The sequence below is a fragment of the Triturus cristatus genome, chromosome 9, assembly GCF_964204655.1.
Source record: "Triturus cristatus chromosome 9, aTriCri1.1, whole genome shotgun sequence".
Classification (NCBI taxonomy): Eukaryota; Metazoa; Chordata; class Amphibia; order Caudata; family Salamandridae; genus Triturus; species Triturus cristatus.
In genome coordinates, this window is record NC_140592.1 from 585408063 (window position 1) to 585431201 (window position 23139).

The 23139-nt window shown below is 48.1% G+C and overlaps 1 protein-coding gene across 4 annotated transcripts in view; it reads right to left on the minus strand.

Annotated features, from left to right (window-relative positions):
- Window positions 1–23139, minus strand: part of CCDC9 (coiled-coil domain containing 9) — a 347944-nt gene that overhangs the window by 171240 nt on the left and 153565 nt on the right. For all 4 annotated transcript variants that reach the window (XM_085625629.1, XM_085625627.1, XM_085625628.1 and 1 more), the window contains one exon: window positions 15551–15635. In XM_085625629.1, the coding sequence (XP_085481755.1) occupies window positions 15551–15635 (85 nt within the window). The remainder of the gene's footprint in view (window positions 1–15550; window positions 15636–23139) is intronic.

Genomic DNA, 23139 nt, shown 5'->3' on the forward strand with positions numbered 1-23139 from the left:
ATCTTGTTGGCTGTGCACACGAAGGGCCCCTGGCGTGTAGAAAATAGCCCAGTGAACATCTGCCGGATTACACAGTGGACGTGCAATCTCAGAGGGGCTCCTTCTTGTGGGTCAACACCAGCTTCGCCATGGGCTTACGGTAGTCCTTGACGTTTCCATCCAAGCCCCTCCAGGAGACTCTGCCCGAAGAACAGGCTGCGGGAGAATGGGCCCTGAGGGTGCTGAAATCCAGCCACACCACGGACTTGCCTTCCCAATTGCGGTCTTCACTTGAGAGGGGAGCAGATGCGCACTGTGGAGGACATACCTCCGGAGCTCCGAACGAAACCAGCTCCTACCACAATGACTGGTGACTTGGTGATCAGTGCGGAGGCCTTATATCCTTTTGCTGTAACTGGTGGGATAGCCCCGTTATAAGTGGAAATCTCTTGCAAGCCTCAATGGGGCAGGAGGGCAGATACCTCGATGCCTTTTCCACATCTGGTGCCTTTGCCTCCTCAATCCTGGTGGACTATGTCAGACTGCTGTTCATTACGGGTTTGTTATTGGTCAGGAGCTTGTTTTTGCTTTGACCCGGGGAGGCGAGTTGGGATTACTGTTTTTGTTGTTGCATTTGTTTCAAATCATATTCTGTCTGTGAACTATTGTGTGCAAGTTGCAGGAAAAAGCAGGGACGAAGAGCTATTTGTTGTTCCGGAGGAGAGCAGACAGGGGGAGAGGGAGGACTTAGGCAGCACTTAGATGGCGTCATGAACCACGGATTCCCCTCACATTTACACTTCCTATCCTGGAATGTGTCAGTGATGGGGACTCCCAGGTGACACAGGGTGTATTCATACTTGCGCGGCAGCACATCCACATTGCACTTCTCCAGGAACACACACGACATAGGTTGAGCTGTTGCGTGTACAACACACTGGGAGGGTTCAGGTGGTGGGTACTGTTTATTTGGCATTCGCACGTGAGGTGCCGAATTGGATGGCGCCTACAGTAACCTTCTAGATCAAGCATCAGAGGGTGGATCCAGAGGAATGACAAGTGGTGGTGGAGGGACAACTGAATGGTGCACTCATTGCTTGAGACACTCTATGCCCCTAACTCCGGACAATATCATCTTTTAGAGCCTCTCCCACAGACAATACTCCGCGATTTAAAAGCCCTGAGCCTCTAGAAGGTGGGGGTGGAGGGATTCTAATTTCACATGACATCCATATGGATAGATCCACCCCTCTTCTCCACAGCACGCAAGCGATCAGAGTAGCAAACGCCTTAGGGGACTAGCTGAAGTATGGTAGAATTCAAAATCAGGGTCTGGAGATACAACAATGGATAGACCTCTTGTACATGGATACCATTGCTAGATTGTGAACTGGCAGAGATATACATCGGCACCATTTCGACGTTCGTAGGGGCACCTGGCGGAGGTGTCCATTAGCTACTCTTTTCTGCACCCGACATTGGAGCCGCTGGCGGGACTCTTCATGCAGTGGGGGGGGTCGCAATGGGGCATACGTAGACGATGTGCTGATGTTCCAACGGGACAGTCATCGCAACTTGCCTGGGGTGATGGAGGTGCTAGACTGTTTCGGTATAACCTCAGGCCACTGGCTAAATTGGTCTACGTCCTATCGGTTTCTCCTTCGGTTGCAGAACATGGGCCTTCTTGCCATTTTTGACTGGTGTGGCAGTTTGACACATTCCGTTATCTTGCCATTAATATCCATCACGCAAAGCATGACCTGCAGCACAGACTTGGGTAAGGCTTTAGCCAGTTCACGTCACTCTCTGGCCTTTTGAATTTTGCTACCTCGCTCTCCAATCGGCAGGATATCTATTGCAAAGATGCTGGTACTGCCCAGGTTGCGCTACCACTTTTCCGCCCTATCTGTCTTCCTGCAACTGAACTTCTTTAAGGAGTTAAACTCGTTACTCATTGCCTTAATCTGGGGTTCCGGAAGAGAATGGCATTGCAGAGGCAGTTTGACTCACCACACTACGAATTATACTACACAGCTGACCAATTGCAGTCGCCCATGAGATGGCTCGGCTCGGGTCCAACGCCTGAGCAGGCTCGTGTTGTCCGCGATTTGGGTGGGCAAGATATCCTGTGTTGGCTTATGGGTCCTAGACGAGATATGAAACAGCTGGAGCATTCTGATCAAGGTGGCCAAGTACTTCTGAGACCGCTAGCTGTGCCCATGCCGTGGCTCAGCCCTGTATGCCCCTTCCTTGTCAGTATGGGCTCTCCTAGCTTTCTGCAGAATTGCTGAACACCAATATACGCGTGCGAGTGGAGGGGTTGTCAAGTTCGGAGATGGAGTAGTTTCTTACCTGTAACTCCAGTTCTTTAGTAGGGGTATCTCTGTTATAGTCATAATCTATGAATAGTCCCGCCCATGTGCGGGGACCCCGGAGCAATCAAAATATCTCTTAAGCTGTCCTGCATTTGCAAACCTGCAAAGACACTTAAGAGACAGACAAAATAATACAGCCTAATTACAACAAGGCTGCACTGGCCAGCACTTCCTCTGAAGTGAACACAAAAAGCCAAAATAAAGTTTAAATGTCATTTTTATTCACATCTGACATGTTCCTTTATTATCTCACACTCCCTTCACACAATAGAGAGGAAGGGGTGGACAGACAAGCCCTATAGGCTGTCATTATGTGTCTGCTAAAGGGATACCGTGCCTTTAAGAAACTCTCCAGAGACCCCCGGTATCCCAGGATGCACAGCCAACACAAGTTACTTTCAGTTCTTTTTGAAGGTGTATAACAACAGGCCTGATACTATCAGTTTACTCCACCGGGGAGGAGGGAGGGTCGCTTAGGACTATAACAGAGATACCCCTACTACAGAACTGGAATTACAGGTAAGAAACTACTCCTTCTGTAGTAGGGGATCTCTGTGTATAGTCATAATCTATGAATAGAATGGCAAGCCCATCCCAACCAACAAGCAGCGGTGGAGTAAGCCCAAACACCAACAAATCACTGTGCAAACAAATTCCTCAGCGAAGCCTGTCCAACCTGCGCATCTGCCCTAGCATCAGAGTCCAGGCAGTAATGCTTCGTAAACGTATGGACCGACTTCCAGGTGGCAGCCTTACAAATGTCAGCAATTGGAACATTCCTAAGCAAAGCTGTAGTAGCTGCTTTGCCCCTAGTCGAATGCGCTGTAGGCTTACCCCCTAACGTCTTATTAGCTTTCTGGTAACAAAGCTGAATACAGGACACAATCCATCTGGAGATGGACTGTTTTGAGGTAGCTAGACCAGTTCTTACTGAACCATAATTTACAAATAGTTGATCCGACCTGCGGATGTCTTTTGTTTTATCTAGATAGAACTTCAACACCCTGCGCACATCTAGTGAATGCAGAGACCTCTCCGCCGGAGAGGAGGGGTGCTGAAAAAATGTAGGCAAAGTTATCATTTGATTTACATGGAAATCAGATATTACTTTAGGCAAAAATTTAGGATGAGTACGCATCACTACTTTAGACGCATGGAATACAGTATACGGCTCTTGACAACACAGAGCCTGAATCTCACTTACCCTCCTGGCCGATGTAATGGCCACAAGGAAGGCAGCCTTCCAGGACAAATGCTGCAAAGAAGCCTTATGAATAGGCTCAAAAGGCTCCCTCATCAATCTAGACAACACCACGTTCAATTCCCATGGTAGAGAAGGTCGTCTAACAGGGGGAAACACCTTACGCAAACCCTCCAAAAAATCTTTAATCACAGGGATTTGAAAAAATGAGGTTTGGGAAGGACCCTTTCTATACGCAGTCAAGGCTGCGAGATGAACTTTGATAGACTGAAAATTAATCCCAGATTGAGCCAACTGCAGCAGATAAGGCAAAATAACATCTTCTTTACAGGATGTAGGGTCAATGTCCTTTGCCTTGCACCATAAACAGAATCACTTCCACTTATAGGCGTAAGAAGTCCTCGTAGACGGCCTCTTCGCCTCCTTCAAGATCTCCATACAGTCCTGAGGTAGATTCAAGTGTCCATACTGTACTAGCTCAGGAGCCATGCTGCCAAACTCAAGGACGAGAGATTGGGGTGAACCATCTGTCCTCCGAACTTCGTGAGAAGGTCCGGCCGACATGGCAGGCGCCGGTGTGGCAGAACAGACCGGTGAAGAAGGTCGGTGAACCACCATTGCCTCGGCCACTCCAGAGCAATCAGGATCATTCTGGCTCTGGATTGCGACAGCTTGATCAGCACCGCCGGAATCAGGGGAATGGGTGGAAAGGCGTAGAGAAAGCTGATGGACCAGCTGATCCATAGGGCATTCCCCAGTGTCCCTGGTTGGTAGTACGTGGACGCAAAGTCGCGGCATTTGCTGTTTTCTGCCGTAGCGAACAGATCGATATCCGGAGTGCCCCACTCTGCGAAGACGTCTCTGAGCACGTCGTCGTTTAGCACCCACTCGTGATTTTCTTGAACGAGCCTGCTGAGTGCATCGGCTTGGGCATTCTGCACTCCCGGCAAATGCGTTGCCGTGATCGTCAGGTTCCTGGCCACCAGCCAATTCCAGATCGTCTGAGCCTCCCGAGACAGCGTGCGTGACCAGGAGCCCCCCTGCTTGTTGAGGTAGTACATGGTGGTAGTATTGTCCGTCTGAACCAGCAGGGAGTTCGTCGTGAAGGAGGGATGGAACGCCTTCAGGGCCAAGTGTACTGCTCTGAGTTCCAAAAAGTTGATGTGGTAAGTCATCTCCGTCTGCGACCATATCCCTTGAATCTGAAGAGGGCCCGAATGCGCTCCCCAGCCCTGGAGAGACGCATCGGTCACTATGGTCTGGACCGGAATATCCTTGTGGAAAGGAGTCCCCTTGCAAACATTCTCTGAGGAGCACCACCATTTCAGAGATTGGAGAGCGTGTTGGGACAGATGAATCTTGTCCTCCCAACGCCCCCGCCTCTGGTCCCATTGATCCTCCAGACATTCCTGCAGAGGCCTCATATGCAGACGTGCATTGGGGGTGAGAAAGATGCAGGAAGCCATCGACCCCAGTAAGGAAGACACCGTCCTCACTGTAGGAGAGTGGGCTGAGAGGAGGTGCAGGGCCTTCCCACGGATCGAAAAGCGTCTCTCCTCCGAAGGACACACGCTTGCGTTCAAGGTATTGACTGAGGCCCCCAAGTACTGGAGACACTGCACAGGAACCGGCACTGACTTTGACATGTTGATGTGCAGCCCCAGACGATGAAGCAAGGCAGCTGTCCTGTTGAAGTGACACTGGGCTTCCTGGTACGTGGAAGCTTTGATCAGCCAATCGTCCAGGTATGGATACACAAACACTTTGGTTTTCCGCAAGTGTGCCGCCACCACTGCCATGCACTTGGAGAACGTCCGTGGGGCAGACTTCAGACCAAACGGAAGTACTGTATACTGGTAATGGTTGTTGCCTACCAGAAACCTCAGGAACTTGCGATGCTTTGGTGCGATCGGCACATGAAAGTAAGCGTCCTGCAGATCTATGGCGCACAGCCAATCTCCTCGATGCAACTGAGGGTAAATCTGATGCAGGGACAACATACGGAACTTTTCTCTGCGGATCCACTTGTTTGCTTGACGCAGATCCAGAATAGGCCTGAACTCGTTTTTGTCCTTTTTTCTGACGAGAAAGAACCTGGAGTAAAGACCTTTCCCTTTTTGCCTCAAAGGAACAGCTTCTATGGCCTTCTTTGCCAACAGAACGTCCGCCTCCCGCTGGAGCTCCCGCACCATGTAGGGAGAGCGCACCGGTGGAATCTGTGGAGGCAGGCTGGTGAAACGAAGACTGTATCCATTGCAAACAATATTCAGCACCCACTTGTCCTGAGTTATTGTCCTCCACTCTGCCAGGTAGTGTTGAATACTTCCCCCCCACCGGAGCGGGTAACGGATGAGGGGGAAGTGACCCTTCAGGGCTTCGACCCGGCCGGGCCTTTGTTCCCCGACGAGGATTGATGCTGTCCTCTGCCCCTCTGGCGCTTCTGAAAGGACTGCCTCGGGAACTGTTGTTGCTGTGGCTGTAGCTGGTGACCCAACTGACGCCCTTGACCCCTTTGCTTGGAATAGCGCCTGCCCGAGGGGCGGAAGGACCTCCTCTGCTCCCTGGGCCTCTCCAGCCCCACTGCCTTCAGGGTTTCCGCCTCGGCCTTCATGCGGGCCATCTCGTCATCCGCATGAGACCCGAACAGCGTCGTGCCGGAGAACGGCAAATTGGCGATCTTCTGCTGCGCTTCAGGCTTGAGCGGCGTCAGCCGCAGCCAGGAATGCCGCCTCCATGTGTATGCCGTGGCAGTACCCATGGGCCGCCAGCAACGATATATCCCCCGCCGCACTGATGATCTGGTTAGAGACCATCATGCCCTCGTTCAGCACCTCCTGAAAGTCCTCCCTCTTCTCCCTAGGCAGGGAGGCAGCGAACTGTTGCAGGGAGTCCCAAAGAGACCTGTCATAGCGACCCAACAGAGCGGAGGCGCTAGCGGCCTTCATCGTAGTGGCCGACGTGGAGCACATCCTCCTCCCCAATGAGTCCATCTTACGACTCTCCTTATCCGGAGGGGCCGTGGACGAAGGCGTCGTAGAGTGTTGCTTACGCGCCGCCGACACAATGACAGAGTCCGGGGGAGGATCCACCTTGAGGAACGCCGGGTCCGAGTCCGGGGCCCTGTACTTTTTCAGCAGTCTCGAGGGCGCCGGTATCACCACAGCCGGCGTCAAGAACACCTCCATTGCAGGCTCCTCCAACCCCGGAACCAACGGGAGGAGGGGGCGCGACAGGTGAGCCTTATGCAGTCTCAAAGATCACAGAGGTGGTGGGAATAGGGGTTGTTACTGATATTCCCAACTTCGCCGCCCCCCTCATCAGCACCTCCTGGAAAGTGGCAATGTCATCCACTGGCGAGACGCGGGTAGGAGGCGTCTCCGACAGTGAGGGAGAAAACCGTCCAGCCCCAGAAGAGTCCGTGCCCCTCGAGCCTCTGGAACGAGACCGGTATCTCCATCGTCCATGTCCAGAGCGAGTGGAAGATCTGCGCCTACTCCGTGATCGCCTGCGAGGACGAGAGCGCGATCTCTGCCTGCGGGGAGCCCTCGGGGGCAGAGGCGGTGGCTGCGGTGGAGAAGCAGGGCGCGGGCAGAGGCAGCGGAGGAGGGGGAGGAGGAGGAGGAGGAGGCGGAGGCAGAGCAGGCGCCGGTAGAGGAGCCGGCGGAAGATCAGGCGCAGGAGGCAGCGGCGGCCGCTGAGGACGCAGCGGGGACTGATGTTCCGACGCCCCATCACTCCTTGCCGGAGAGCCCACACCATCACTGGCCGGGCTCTCGGCCATCCGTCTCTTCTTGGAGGGCCTGCGTGTTGAAGCCACCGACCGGGAACGTCCTCGTCTCCCCGATCCCCGACTGGAGATCGTAATTACTGAGGACGTGTTCCCCGATGTCCTTGACGTTGAACTGTACGTCGACCTCGTCCGGCGTCTCTTTGCCGGTCATCGCCCCCTCGACGTCGAACGCCGCCTCGAAGTCGAGCGCCCCCTCGACGTCGAACCACGTCTTCTCGACGTCGAACAATGCTTCCTCGACCTTAGTCGCCGCCGCGTCGACCTCTGCCTCGACGTCGATCTCTGGTGCCTCGACGTCGATCTCTGGTGCCTCGACGTCGATCTCTGGTGCCTCGACGTCGATCTCTGGTGCCTCGACGTCGACCTCTGGTGCCTCGACGTCGACCTCTGGTGCCTCGACGGCGACCTGCGGCACCTCGACGTCGACTTCTCGTGCCTCGACGTCTACTTCCGGTGCCTCGACGGAGACTTCCGGTGCCTCGACGGAGACTTCCGGTGCCTCGACGGAGACTTCCGGTGCCTCGACGGAGACTTCCGGTGCCTCGACGGAGACTTCCGGTGCCTCGACGGAGACTTCCGGTGCCTCGACGGCGATCTTCTCCGCCTGGACGGCGGGCGCCGGGATCTCGGCGTCGACTCAGTCAGCGTCGAGCCATGGGTCGACGGCGAAGGCGGTGAGTGCAGTCCGCCACGGGGCTCAGTACGACGTCGATGGGGTGTCGACGTCAGCGACGGCGACCCGGTCCCGGGTCTCGCCGGCCCCTCTCTCGACGTCGAACGCCGAGGCTGCCGCGACCCAGAGCCCTGGATCGACTGCGAACATACCGGTGCCTTCTCTCTCGCCGTCGACGTAGTCGCCTTAGACGCCGAACGCGACCTACCAGCCGGTAGGCGCCGTTTCTGCTCCCTGCTCTGTCCGGAGGTCCCTCCAGAGGCTGAAGCATGGGCGGAGGAGGGAGAATGAGACCCTCCATGCCCCGAAGTCCCACCGGTCCTCTGCTGCTCCTGACCCTGAAGACGAATCTTCTCCCTGTCCCTCAGGGTCCTCTTCGAAAAGGTTTTACAGATGGCACATGTAGCTGGGACATGTGAGGACGACAAGCAGAGGATACAAACATCATGTGGGTCCGTCTTGGCCTTTTTCCTCCCACACTCAGGGCATTTATCGAACAAAGCCATGCTAAGAGTGGGCCAAAACTGCTCCAGATTGCAGGCAGTAGTAGACAAAGGCTCTAGACGTCGAATGAAAACACTATTTATTCAAAAAAATCCAAATTTATCAAATAAACCACCCAAAAGGGTAGAGCTCAAGCTCCAGGGTCCTGCTAGCAGGAGCCGGAAAAAAGAACTTAAAGTAACTTGTGTTGGCTGTGCATCCTGGGATACCGGGGGTCTCTGGAGAGTTTCTTAAAGGCACGGTATCCCTTTAGCAGACACATAATGACAGCCTATAGGGCTTGTCTGCCCACCCCTTCCTCTCTATTGTTTAAAGGGATTTTGGTGAAGGGAGTGTGTGATAATAAAGGAGGATGTCAGATGTGAATAAAAAATGACATTTAAACTTTATTTTGGCTTTTTGTGTTCACTTCAGAGGAAGTGCTGGCCAGTGCAGCCTTGTTGTAATTAGGCTGTATTATTTTGTCTGTCTCTTAAGTGTCTTTGCAGGTTTGCAAATGCAGGACAGCTTTAAGAGATATTTTGATTGCTCCGGGGTCCCCGCACATGGGCGGGACTATTCATAGATTATGACTATACACAGAGATCCCCTACTACAGAACTATATTAACAAAAACTTCTAAGGCCCTTCCAAGCTCTCCAGGTGAGATACCAGATCCATGAGGATCAATTTCTGACCTTATTACAAGCCTTGGTAGGAGCCCTTGGGACTGCGAGGAGACCAGACCGTGCTGAACCACCTACGTCCTCGGCATTACAGAGACTGTTAGGGAGTGGCTCCGGTAGCCCTGCACTTACACTGCTTTACAGCGGACTGATAGAGCTGCAGGTATACACATTCCAGTTTTAAAGGGACAGCTGGGCTCAGTCTACGGGCTAGGAGTTGACGGACAAGCAGTGGACACAAGTTTCAGAGCAATGAGGGGTGTCCCCAGGAACTCACGTCTGAAATACACTCAATTTAATTATGTCCACGAGACCCACGATACACCTCCACCATATCTTCCCACGTTTCCCCTGAGTACCCTCGCTGCCTCTGCCCAGAAGCGGATTTTTACCACATGGTCTGGGACTGCCTGGTGATTGCCTGCTTCTGGGGTGAGACCTTTCAGGCTTTGGCCGTGATTATGGGCAGCCCATTGCAGTGTGAACTGCTTCACTGTTTGCTTGGGTTGACTGCCCGAACAGGTAAGAATAAGTATGTGGTTATATTCCTAGATCGGACAGTTGTCATTTAAAGCACTGCATAGCCAGGTCTTGGAAATTGGCCGTTGCTGCTAATCTGGCTGAAGGATCTTCTTAAATGGGCCTCACCTGAAATAGCAACATGGAAGTCATTGCCATTGACGCAGGGAGGAAGGCCATCACTGGATGCCTGGGATGAACAATTGTTACTTACCTGTAAACAGGTGGTTCTCCAGTATTGGTGTCTTTCATAGATTCACATGCTTGAATATTCCCCGTCGTCGGAGTGGGGACTCCCACTCCGACGACGGGGAATATTCAAGCATGTGAATCTATGAAAGACACCCTAATACTGGAGAAACATAGATCGTTGACGTGTTGGCCAAAACAGATGAAAGACCTCCATGAGGTGACTGTGGTTTACCCTTCAACGATTGCTGTGGGGTGGTGGGTGTGGTGGGCGTGTCAACAGGTTTCCTAATCCCCAGCCCTCAGGCCAAATGGAATTATCTACCCCCGCTGTCTCCCTACTTTATGTACGATGAGGTGGGCACAAGTGGTACCCTACCCCCCACAGTAAACATCCCCCGCCCCCCGACACTACACTGCATGATTAGATGGTCAGCTGCCTCCTCCCTCACCACCTGCTACATGATTAACTGTTACACTTGCAACTGGTGCCTCAGGAGGGTGCCATCAATCTCACAGACACGGACCATCTTCTCTTTTTCCAGTTGCTGTTGCTTTGATATAGCTCCTTTCTGGGACTGCAACTTGACTCTCACAGGGACCAACCAATTCTGCTTCCTCCCCTAGATACGGATGCCATTGACAACGCAGCGGTCTGCCAAAATTATTTATGGGTTGGGAATGTTTGTCCTGCTAAATGTCTTGTTACTGCATGCTTGCAGCCACTTTTTTGATGCTGTGCAATAGTACACTTTTGCAAATGACTACCGGTAGACTACTACTGTGCGCACTGAGTGGTATATGTGACTCTGACAAAGACCAGCGTGTTAGTGGGGCCCTTGTGTTCTTTTGTATTCAATTGCATTGTTGTAATAAAAACAACAAAGAGCTACTAGAGAAAAAAAAAAAAGGTTAGGTCTCATCGTAGACTGAACGGGTCTCCTAATTACTTTACTATAGGTAACTCCAGTATGGAGAAGAGGTAACACTGCAAGTTTGGCAGCGGTGAACAGATTTAGCCTGGGTGTGCCCTATTTATTGGAGATGTTGATAGTAACCTTGGAATGGCAATATCACTTGTGGTCCATCAGTCACTGTCTGCTCAGCTCATTTGCTTTGGCACTAACAGATCACACTAGGAGGTTAGCTACCAGAAAGATCTTCTGGTCCTGCGACTTACAGAGGTGTAAATTCTCCTGGCACAAGACCCGGGCCCCTCACACTGCTTGCTGCAGTACTATGCAGTTGTTGTGTTATCCAGGAGTACTTGTACCAGTCTTCCCTTCATGGTCAATAGAAAGGTTTTCAGGGTGAGGTGGACTGCCCAAAGCTCAAAAAAGGTTGATGCCGAGCTGGTTCTCTGCCGTCAACCCGGGCCTCTGATCTTCACCTTTTTTAAGTAACCTTGCCAACCCAGTAACACTGCATCTGTCACCACTATGACATCTGGATTTGGAAGGGAGAGTGAGCTGCTGATTGCCAGGTTCAAGCATATCTGTGCTCAAATTAGGTCCTGGGGCATCTGAGAGCTCAACAGAAACTAGAAAGGCAGCCCTGGTGCTTGGCCCATTGAAATTTTATGTTCCATTGTAGGGACCACATTTGCAATCTCGCATGCAGGACTTGGATGATGCACGAGACCAGAAGCCTAAGAAGCGTAAATATCATCACCATTGAGACACAGGACCAAGCCATAATCTTATCATTATTTTCCTGAACTCGCTGTAAAGGTGAAAAGACCTTGAATGGTACTTTTTTGCGATAGTCCTTTAGGAGGAAATTCGATTTGCAGGGCTCAGGTGGGACTTTGGCTTGTTGACGGAGGCCCCAGAGAAATCAAGATCTTGACCCTTATCAGAAGGTGGTCTGTGGCCGACAGCGGAGAGCCTGTCTTGAGCAGTCAGTCATCAAGGTACAGGAATAAGCGAATCACCAACTTCTAAAGATGTGTCACAACCACCGCCATCACTTTCTTAAACACAGAGAGGTCGAAGGACAGCACGGTAAATTAGAAGTGTTCCAACCCCATTGTGAAATCGCAGGTAACTTCTGAGGAACTATAGGACAGGTATGTGAAAAATAGGTCTCCTGCAAGTCCAGGAATACCATCCAGTCCCCCGATCCAGAGTAGAGAAGATTTGAGCAAGTCCAAGCATTTGAATTGGTCATTTTTTCAGAAAGGCATTCAACAGCTGGAGGTGCAGTATAGGATTGAGGCCCCATTCCTAATTCAGTATGAGAAAGTAGCACAGCTAGCACCCGTTGCCCCCCTCCAAATCAGGCACTCACTCAATGGAATGCTTACCAGCAAGAGGTTGACGACTTCTTGCATTAGAATAGAGCAATGGTCAGCTGAAAATTGTTCTCGTGTGGTGGGAATAGGAGGAGGAGATACAATCAAGGCAGGACATAGCCCTTTAAATTAATTTCTAAAATCCATCAGTCTGAGGTGATGGATTTCCAGCAGGGGTATAAATGCCAAATAAACTGGTTGAGGCCTGGAAGATCAATTTTAGAAGCAGAAGGGGGGAGGGGGAAGCTGCGCCAGGGGAGAAAGAGCTGGTGGATTGCTGCTCTTGCGTGCGGTGTCAGCGGGCACTATGTTCACTGCCCTGAAAGGGCTGGGTTGGTTTTTGCACCAGTTTGGAACGCTGGTAGGTTAAAACCTCTGGTATAGCCCTTGTGCTTCCAGTATTGCTGGTTTAATTGTCTAGTTGTGGACCATAACCTAAAGGATCGAGACTCACTTGAGTGCCAAATTTGCCTTTTCATTAAAGGGCATCTCCATCAGGGGTGCTTGAAAACCTGGTTAATCGCATCCAGGTGTGTCTCAGCACAACACTGGTGCCAATAGCGCAGCCTATGAAGTTGGTGGTGACCTGTCCAGCATCCAAGACATATTTTGCTGCATCCTGTCTGTCCTGTGTAGTTTGGGCTACTGAAGTCCAAAAGCTCAGAGGGATGGCCGACATGATATAACTAGCTATGTCCCATTCTGTGTGGGTTAAACTGCCCAGAAGACAAACTGCTTACAAAGAACGTAAGGCTAGACTTGTTGAGGAGAAACTTCTCTAGCCAAAGGCATCAATACATGTTGACTCCCTAAGTGGGGGTTTCAAGGAAAAACATTTGTATTGACTTCACTTGTAGACCTGCACCAGTAGGCTTTCAGACATCTGGTGTTTTGGGTTCTATAGTACGCTATGCTAATCCAGCATCTTTGCTGCCATTCGCACCACTAAAGCAAAAGAGGCACTTCCTTCCATTGACAGACATGGTAGTGGCTAGGTGGAGATTACAGCTTTGTCTTTGGGGATGTATCTAGCCAACTGGCATTTTCTAAGTCCAAGTACAACCTTTCATCAGTGTAATATGGGCGGGGGATGGGTGGAAATTATCCACATCCTCGCATCATGGGCTTTAGGTAAGTCCTAGAGAATAGAATAAGGACTCTTGCCTCTGAAAGCATTAGTGTAGAGGAAGAAAAGGGATAAGAAGGTCTGGTTGAATACCTACTAATTGCACCTTGGTGATTTTATCATGTGACAGAGGCCTGGCACAAGACCATGCCAGTCCGGGCAGACCTCAGTTTCAGATGTGTTTCTGGTACTGGCAGAGTCCATATTGGGACTGGCATGGACCTCGTGGGTGAAGTGGAAGTATCGACCAGAGTCCTTGAAGGTCAGGGAATGGGTCCTAAGGGAATAGTCGGCATTAAGGGAGGACCCATCAGTGAAATTCCAACCGGAAGCCCTTGCAGCTTCATGAGGCCCAAAGGTGCTTCAGAGGTAGCAAGTAGTGTCTGGAAATTTTGCATTATGGCCCCCTTGAAGGCTGCTGTGTCTATTACGCCAAAAAAATTCAAGGCACGCTCAGACTAATTGCTGAACCGGCTCAGAATCAGATGATGCTGGACCCTTTGAGTGTCGCCCCAACAACTTCTCTCCAAACTTTGAGTAGTAGAATGGGGTTGACTCTTGCTAGGCTTTCTTGCGCAAATGGCTTTGACTTATTTGAAAACTTTCAGTGGGAACTTGACTTTGCACTGGATTGACCTCATGGCCATGATGGAGAATGGCCTGGTGATTCAGAGCGAGATATGTTTAGATAGTTACCTCTTGTTATGCTCAGTGACAAAATGTCATCCAACTGCTCCCTGATAGCCATGGTGCCTGAGGGCGTACTTATCACACAACTTGTAGTGGTAAGCAGGGCCCAAGAACCTCATGTTGTTTGGCTCTGTGATGGTCATCTACTTTCAGCAGACGTGGCAAGGTTTAAATCCAGATGTCTATGTAGGGGACATCTTTCCCAGCAAATTGTCTAGAAACAAATATGGCTTTATCGGAAAATTGATGAAGTAGGGAGTGGAGCTCTAGATCGGTGTCAAAGAAAACACAAATAAAGGATCTTTTGTTAACAAGCAAAGTTGGTCTGCTCTGTCACTTCTGGGCAGTACAAAGTCATCACGGATCGAAACAGTGCCACCGATCAGCATGCAGGGAACACTGTTGCAAAAAATCCTGATCCAGTCTGGTGCCTGGCAATTTCTAAATGTGAGGGAATAGCCATCAAAACACATTTTATAAAGCTGACGACTTGATCATTCCCTCAATTAACGTATTCAAAAATACCTAGCTATTCTAACAGAACCACAAAACCCACAATGTTCCATTATAAAATCCCTAAACATAAAATAACCAAACATTCATTTAACGCTCTCCTTAATCTAAAAGTGGTGAAATTGTAATTTGATGAATAGTAAGGAAGAAAGACTCTACGAGCCTTTGTCATTCCTTTGTTTAAAGCAAACAAATAATCTGTACTACAAGATCCCTCTTTTCCTCTCATTCTAACTTCACTCACATCAGGCAACTCAGCTTTTCCAAGTTCAAACTCCCTAACAGAACAGTAAACTACACTGCATTATTAAATCTACTCGACTTTTCATGCCAGCACATCATTCTCCACAGTTAATGGATAATCGAATCAACTGCAAAATCCACTGATTAGATTAATTTTCGGTCCTTTACAATAATATATATATTTCTTTTAACTTTCAACATCCATTACATTTTTTCAAGTCTAAATCCTACTGATCCTGGAGGGTTAGAAAAACGTTTCCAACTACGGACAGAGCCTTTGATTTAGGGATTCAATATTGGGTCCCACATCTGGTGTGGATACGATTGAGGTCGGTGTTGAATACAACCGGGGAGAACACAAGCACAAGCTGCAAAAAGGCAATTAACTGATAAAAGGAAGCATGTAGTGAGAATCTGAAGAAAAAAAACTAATGTTGTTACCTTCACAAAGGTCTACAAAGAAATACAGAGCATTAACAGTTTCTACAGCCAGACAATATTACTTCAACAATAGTGGCTGCTGTGATCACTAGGATTTTTAACCCTCCTTTTGTTTTTGGGTAAATGTAAAACGCTTTGTATTCGATCTCTTGCAGCTAATTAGTGTTGTGCTTCCTAGGATGTGCAGGTAAAAACCTGTGACATAAATCAAGTCGTGGCTATTAGTTTTCTTAATAAATCGCAGAAGAGGAATAAAAAAAACCTGGACATATGCACATGACAAGGCAAAACGAGACTGACAACTGATTTTTCTTCTCTTCACTGAGAGAGAAACTTAAATTAAACATACCGGCTTCTCAACATTACATTCCTTCTCCTCCGTGGAAACCAATCCCACTTCCGCCTCCTTCTCCTCCCAACGATTGTCATGCATGCTGAAGACAAAAAAAAATAAGTTTCATTCTAAAATTTTCATTTTTGTTAACACTTTTTAGCAAGGACACATTATTGAAAACATCAACTCAACTGCATGGTTAATAGACGCATAATGAAGGAGAGGACAAATGTTATATTGACTGTAGCCCTTCTTTGGTGCTTTTTTTAGCTTACAAAAATGGCATTTTGAAATTAGTGTCATTATCAGAAATGTTTGGCTAAAATAAAGCTGGGGTTTCTTAGAGGACTCTTTACAAAACTACCTAATTTGTTAGACTAGAGTTCCAGGGATGAGGGAGACCTGCAACTCGCAGAAGCAAAGGTTTTATAAATTGCTTGTTGTGGACACCCAATGTAGAACCTTCGGTAGTAGTAAATATTTCAGGTGGGTAGGGATATCAAAATGCATGGACAGTTGAGTTACATGGGTGTTGCTATGGTACAAGGCTTCCGATACATTTGACAAAGTAGGGACACAGATATGGATGATAATAAAGAAGTTAGGACGAAGCAAGTCAGTGATGAGCTAAACAATTTACATGTGTACTGATGATAGACTTAAAACTTCAGTGAAAAAAAAGATAGGTGGGAGAAATCGGTGATAATTTGGAGGCTGCATTAGAGAAGTTACTCTTATGCTTTCAAGGCCAATACATACGAACTGCAAGCCCCCAAGAGAGTAAGGATGACACAATGTTTTGGTCAGCTTGGGACATAGGTGGAGTGGAAGAGCAGGATGACACAAGGAAGGGTAAGAAAAGCATGGAGAAGATGCATACTAAAGTAAAAAAAGGATGATTAGTAGAAGGTTAAGTACAACAGCTTTAGTTCCGTTATCATTTAAGTTTTTCATCTTACTGAGACTTATAAAGACGGCGATATACAAAGAAAATGAAATCCATTTTAGGTAGAACCTAAGCAGGTTCACGCTACTGTCATTTGTAGAGTCATCAGGAAGGTTCAGGTAAGTTACTCCTAGGAATTTGATACACATTCAAGTTTGGACAAACCAAATATTAAGCCCAAAATAGTGCTTTTAGAAGTGGTAGATTAAACTGAAAATGCTGAACATTTATAGACTATTTTGTAGAATTAAATGTTTGACCCTTTGTCAATACACCATCACTTATTGTCAGCACGTTTTCCTACACAACATGAGAACGATTATGTAGAATATTGACCTATTAGGAAAATACCAAAACGTTAGGTTGTGATGGGTAAAGCCAGTGGTCCACTTTGCATCCAACTCATGATTTATCCTGACCTTATTGGCTTTCTGAGCTACAACACAAGAGAGGAACCCCAATGGCTTAATCAAAGATTGAAAAATCATCCGGACCAGTTGTTAAACGTTTTTGAGTCATGTGATGAAGGTCTTTCGCTTGGCATAAAAAGAAAAACCATAGCCCTGTAAGAGGCCAATGGATGGAGGAGGGTTACATCAGTGGATTTAGAAAGAGGTTTGTTTTTTGGATAAAGCAAATGCAGCACTTTCAAGTGATAAAATATCGTTAAAGATTCAAAATAACTCTTAGTGCTTTATTCAGAGGACTAGAAGTAAAGGGAATACTTTTTGTGGAAGAACTGACACTGGCAAAAAAAGGGGAAAACAAGAAACATCAGCAACGTGTTCCAGGGTTTATGGCCAACAGTACTTCAGGGAAGAAAACAAAGAAAGGTTTGAGGATGGTAAAACATGTAAGAGAACTGAAGTGCTGGGTGTTTACAGAAACGTCTAAATGAAGGAGATTTATTGTTTTAGGAAAGTGTTACACAAAGGCAACAAGAGGACCAGACTGAATTTAAATAATGCATATCAAACTGTACAGATTTGCTTACACTTTTAATTAAACTTTTTGGAAAGGAAAGAAGTGTTTAAGTTGCCTCTGTGTGGTCGTTGCTGCTTGGAGTTTCACACTGGTATTGAGACAAGGAATGATTTGGTAACATGCAAGTGGCATCAATTTGAATGTTCAGAACATCACCCAAACAATTATATTAAGTAAATCATTATTCACTTCCACAGGTGTGCCTTTTGGAGCACCTCGGGCCAGTCTACTTTTCATGCTTTACGTAGAAGCATTTTGTGAAATCTTTTCAAAATCACACATCCACTTCCAGCATTACACTGGCAAAACTCTGCTTTACTTTAAGACTGATAGCAGAGAATGTTTAGACACACCTCGTGCCTACTAAATATTGGCTCATGGAGGTCACAGATTAAGCTTTAATACAATATTACATAGTTTCACTTTCTCTCTCCCAGCAGCTCACAGGCACCATCTCTTGAATTATCAATGGACTCAAAAACAACAGGACCTTTTCCCACATGTTTTCTTCAAGATTGTTTCTCCAGCTAAATCCCCCAGCTTCCCACTTCGCTAATCACAAGATGTCAACATGACCGCATTAGATGTCCACTAAAGTTGCTGTGCAACATCAAACAAACCAGTATTGGCAAAGCCAATAGTTCTTGCCACTGGGAGAGATTTTGACTTTGGCAATTGGGTGCCTGGACCACCAGACTCGTAACTGAGGCCTCAATCTTATCGCAAAGAGACATATTGCGCTGTCTGGAAGGCAAGACCTACAAAGGAGTGTAAAAGGGTCTACAAGGAAAGACCTCGATGTCCCCATGACGAACCCCATGGCACTCCATTCATTATTTGAACAGTAAACATTCTGAGCAACTGTGAGACTGGCCCGGTATCGCTCCATGCTGCGTGAAGGAAATGTTTACTGGGCCGTGGCTTTCAGGTGTGGTGCAAACCCCCCAAAAGGCCTGCATCAGAGGATAACTCTTCCTGGTAGCTCAGTGGGCAGTCAGCTGTGTCTTCTCATTCATCTCAGATATATTCTAGGAATCTCGCTGAGGTCTTTGGCTATGAAACAACTGGTGCATACAGCAGTGCGTGTTTCTCACTAGAGAGATGGTTGTCGGGTAGACAGTTTTGCCAGAGTGAAGCCTCGTCCTGTCGTGGCATCCGTCTGCTGCAGCCGTGGGCGAGGACTGCCGCAGAGATGTGCACTGAGCGCCTCTACAGGACTGCGTCAGATAATCTCAGATCCACTTCCGGTACCCTACAGCATGTTGACCCGGTCCTGCCTATCGAGGGTCAGTCATTGTCCGATTGGCAATGCGGGTGCTGAGCGCTCCCTGCTGCTGGAGAGCAGAGACAAGCTGTTTACCAGCTGCTCAGCCTCCCTGTGGAGCAGGAGCGGGGCTCTCAGTGGCCGCCTTCCCACTCCTTCCTCGCTGCACCACCAGCACCCGACCCAAGCAGCCATACAAACTAGATAAACCACTCCCAGTCAGGTGCACACACGACAGCCCATCACACAGAAGAGAGAATAAAGATGAGATGAGGGAGGAGGGCTACAGATTGGAAAGTGCTTACTAGTAATAGTGCCAGACTGGCTAGCTATTTGGAGAAATCGAAATTATTCACAATGGTAATGGCAACTTAAACATTGATGTGGAAACTAATAATGCAACCTGCACTATATATAATAGAGAAAGAAGGACAACAAAGGACAAGAAAGGAAAACGAATGACACAGAAGTGAAGGACACGGAAGGGAATAGACAGGGGGCAAGCAAAAGAAAAAGGAAATGGAAGGGAAAAGGTCCTCTTCCCTTGCCCTCTACTGGTCTCTGTTCATAGTGGCTTCACGCAAACTGATGCCCCAACCCACCCTGCATAATCTAACATCTGCTATAGTTGGGCATTAGACTAAATACCTCCACCACCCAAGAGGTATCAGGCCCTACATTACGCCCCGTCTGATCTACTACTCGCCACTCCATCCATCCAGAGCTTTGAGGGGAAATTACTGTGGCGTGGGGCGCTATGGCTATAAAAGTAACAAACGCCACATAAAATGGGCAGATGGAGTGGGTTGGAGAAGGAGTTAGAAGTGGATGGACCGACGGACGGAGGGATGGATGGGTGAATGAATTAATGAATGGAGCTCAGAGCACTTGATGACAACACACACGATGAGTCACATTGAAGCCTGCACAGACTTGGGTCAATGCAAAGATTAATTTCAAAAATAGGAAACAACGCGTTTATACGTTTAGATAATAAAAAATAAACAAAAAACGTGCTTCTTTGGATGCTATTGCACATCTCTTCCTTCACCAAAATATGAAAACGCTATTTATTTATTATTTAACACATTTAAACTACTTCCAATCACTACCTAACAACATAAGCATACCAAAAACATATTTTAAAAATACAGCGGCGGCAGTATCATTCTCCGGAACACTAGTAAGTACGCAAAAGTCCATTTGACATCATGTCATTGTAATCATACACAATCGTGCATTTCTCGTCGAGGCTTGTACTCGAACGATGCACTGTTTATTCATATAGTGCTTGCCATCTCTGTGCTGCCGGGTCGTAGCGCTTAATAACAACGTTTACAAACACCCAACTCACTGCTACGTAAGGTATCACTCTCGGGAAAAAATCAAAGATAAGTCACCCCGCCCTTCTTTGAACCTGGTGACCTACAGGTGAACCATAGATCTAATCAGTGACCGCTTGTCTCACTGATCTATGTTATTAGCTTTAAAGCGCCTCGAGGACCTTTTTGTGGATTCAGAGCACTTGTAAATGCACAATAAAACATTCATGAAGACATTGCTCCAAAAATGTCACAAAAAAAAAAAATCAAGCATTACGTCAAACGCTCTGTCCAGTGTCAAGACACATCTTCCCATGATAATTGCATCGTTGGCTCATGGTACAAATCATCCACAAAAGCAACCCACTTATTTGAAAACGAAAAGCAAACACCCGCAAACAGATGGCAAAGCAATGGCCCACTTACACATTTGTGCCGGTCCTTCTGGGGGCACATTCCTGGGGAGCCTCTGGTGGCGGCATGCAGCCGCAGGTTGCTTGCACCCTGCCTCATCTTCATTCAGAGCATGGAAAGCTTGCTCATCGCCATGGTAACACTTAACAGTGGAAGCTGCTCTCTTAAAGTGGTCTTTTTGTAATGGTGCTGTTTGCTCCGAGTGGGGCGGATGTGCTCACTGCGGCGGGAGAGGATGCACCGGGCAGGGGTGCACGGAGGGAGCTCGGAGGGACCCACCAGCAGCTGGAGCACTCAAACGGGCTGTCACTGCTCTTTGTGACTCCGCCCCACAGATGCAGCCGGGTGTAACTCTCATCTGGCCCTGTGCCTCACACACCACAACGACCCCATCCCGGACCAAAAAATCCCCAGCACATCCTGACACGGTGCCTGCCCTTCCGTCACTACGGTACTGACAGAGACCTGTCACAACAACGCTTGGAAGTGAGAGGGGCCTGAAGCCCCCGGGGCACTGGCGCCCCTTAATACTAATGCTTATACCGCCAATCGGGTAACCAAGGTCTCCAAGTCAGGCAGATTCCTCGAAATGAGTAGCCATGACGCAAGCTTCAAGCAAGCTGGAGGGTAAATAGAGACAACAGGATCCGCCACCTACTTCCAAAGGAGAGGCAGACAGCAGGAGTGTACCATTCCGCATCAATGACAGGGCTGCGTGGAGGCTGCAACTCTCCCAGGGAGAAATCAAATCCAGCCAGGCGAGGGGTGCAAATAGCAACAAGCGCGGTCCCGAAAGTGAATGGAGGACCGCGCTGCAGACCAATGAGAGAGCTGGCTGGCTCATGCTCCAGGCGAGAAGCCAGCATGGCTGCAGGACACCTGGTGCATGCTTCTTCACGGCTGTGGTGAAGACATTTCTTATCAGCTTGTTAAAGAAACAAGCTGATAAGAAATGTCTTCACCACAGCAGTGAAGCAGGCGAGACAGTCCACCAAAATGCTAAAGGGAGGCAAATAAAAACCCTCTTTTCCAATGGGAAGCCAGCGTTTATCATAAACGCTGAGGCTACCCAATGGAAATGAGGGGTGGGGCTCGAGTCCCCTTCTCGAAACGGACGTGTTGACTATAGCTCTCGCAGGCAAGGAGCGCCTGCGCGCGCCAACGCCAGCCGAGACCTAAAAAGAGCTATGGAGGAGACCGCAAAGAAGAGCGATAATTATGCCAATGAATGGTAAGCTATGGGTGGGTTCCAAGCCCATTATTAGACACAAGAGTCTAACAAGCGAAAGCACTGGTACTACAAAGCGTATCTGCAAGGCAGAAGTATTTGATAAATGCACTGCAGTTATACGTCTGCATATTGCTTTCAGAGCGATGAAAGCCTGCAAACTACAAATGCCATTTAGAGCAACCGGCCTATTTCAGTCACTCTGGGAAAGGAGCCGAAAAATCTTTAATAAACTTGGTTATAAAAAAAAAAAAATGTAGGTAAAACAATGGCGAAACGCAACAACATTCTGCCATTTATCGGTGCCTTTGTGCTATTTCAAAGGGAGCAGCAGGCAGATGCAGTGTGGACAGAAAAAAAACAAGAGTATTTGGAACACGAGCTGGAAACTAACCAAAAATACATTGCACAAAATAAACAGATAAAGACTACAGTGGAACAATATCAGTAATTAGTCCCTGCTTCGTAGGAGGAAACAAATGAGCATAAGGAGGGACAAAGAAGAACAATTACCCACTAGCAAGCAGGGCATTTTCAAGGACAGTCCAAGTAATGAATAACAAGCCAATGGGCGGGCTGTATGCCCATAGAGTGACTACAGTATATCTCGAAGAGCCAGAACATGCTGGACTTAAAAAGGTAATTTGAATCTAGCATCTAGGCACTCCTATTACAAATTTCATTTGGGAATACACAGTTCAGACTACCCAAGTCAAACCCTTCCCATCCCCATTAAAGATCTACCTTACTCTGTAGCTAGGCTGATTAGTAACACTAGAACATTTGACAGCCCTCCTGTTCTTGATGCCCTAAAATGGTTTGCAAAAAATATATGCCAAATTTCAAAATTCTCTGCATCAAGTACAAGGCCCTTTATCATATTTCCCTCAAAAACCTTCAACAGAAACTGGAATAGTCAGATAAAGTCAGAGTTCTAAAGGGCCAATCACTACAGCTTCTCAAAACACTTTGTGTTCACATAAGTAACCCCTAATCAAATGCTGAGTTGGGCAGTGCTTAATTGGGACCTGTGGTGTCCGGTACTCGCTATTGGCACTTAATTGTCAACACCGCCGCATGCGACAGTGTGCCACATTGTGGCAATGCTGGTCTAATTTAGAGATTAGCACAACAGTTGTTGATTAATTCAACATGCATACAAAATGACTATTACCTGCCGCCCTAGCTATTCTTATATCTTTGGTGGCCTGGAATAGTCTGAACTGTCACACTTGTAGGAGTAAGCAATTACCGTCATTGGCAGCGCTGGCAGGAGCAATGTCAGGTGCAAGCTGCAGTGGCCCCATGACGAGGGTCCACTTTAAAAAAAATTTGCTCCAGCACTACAGGCCTTTAAGTTCAAAGAACACCAAGCACCCTCTTCCTATACTTATCATGTAACAGGACTTGCACATCTCACCTCTGTAGCTTGATAACTGATTTACA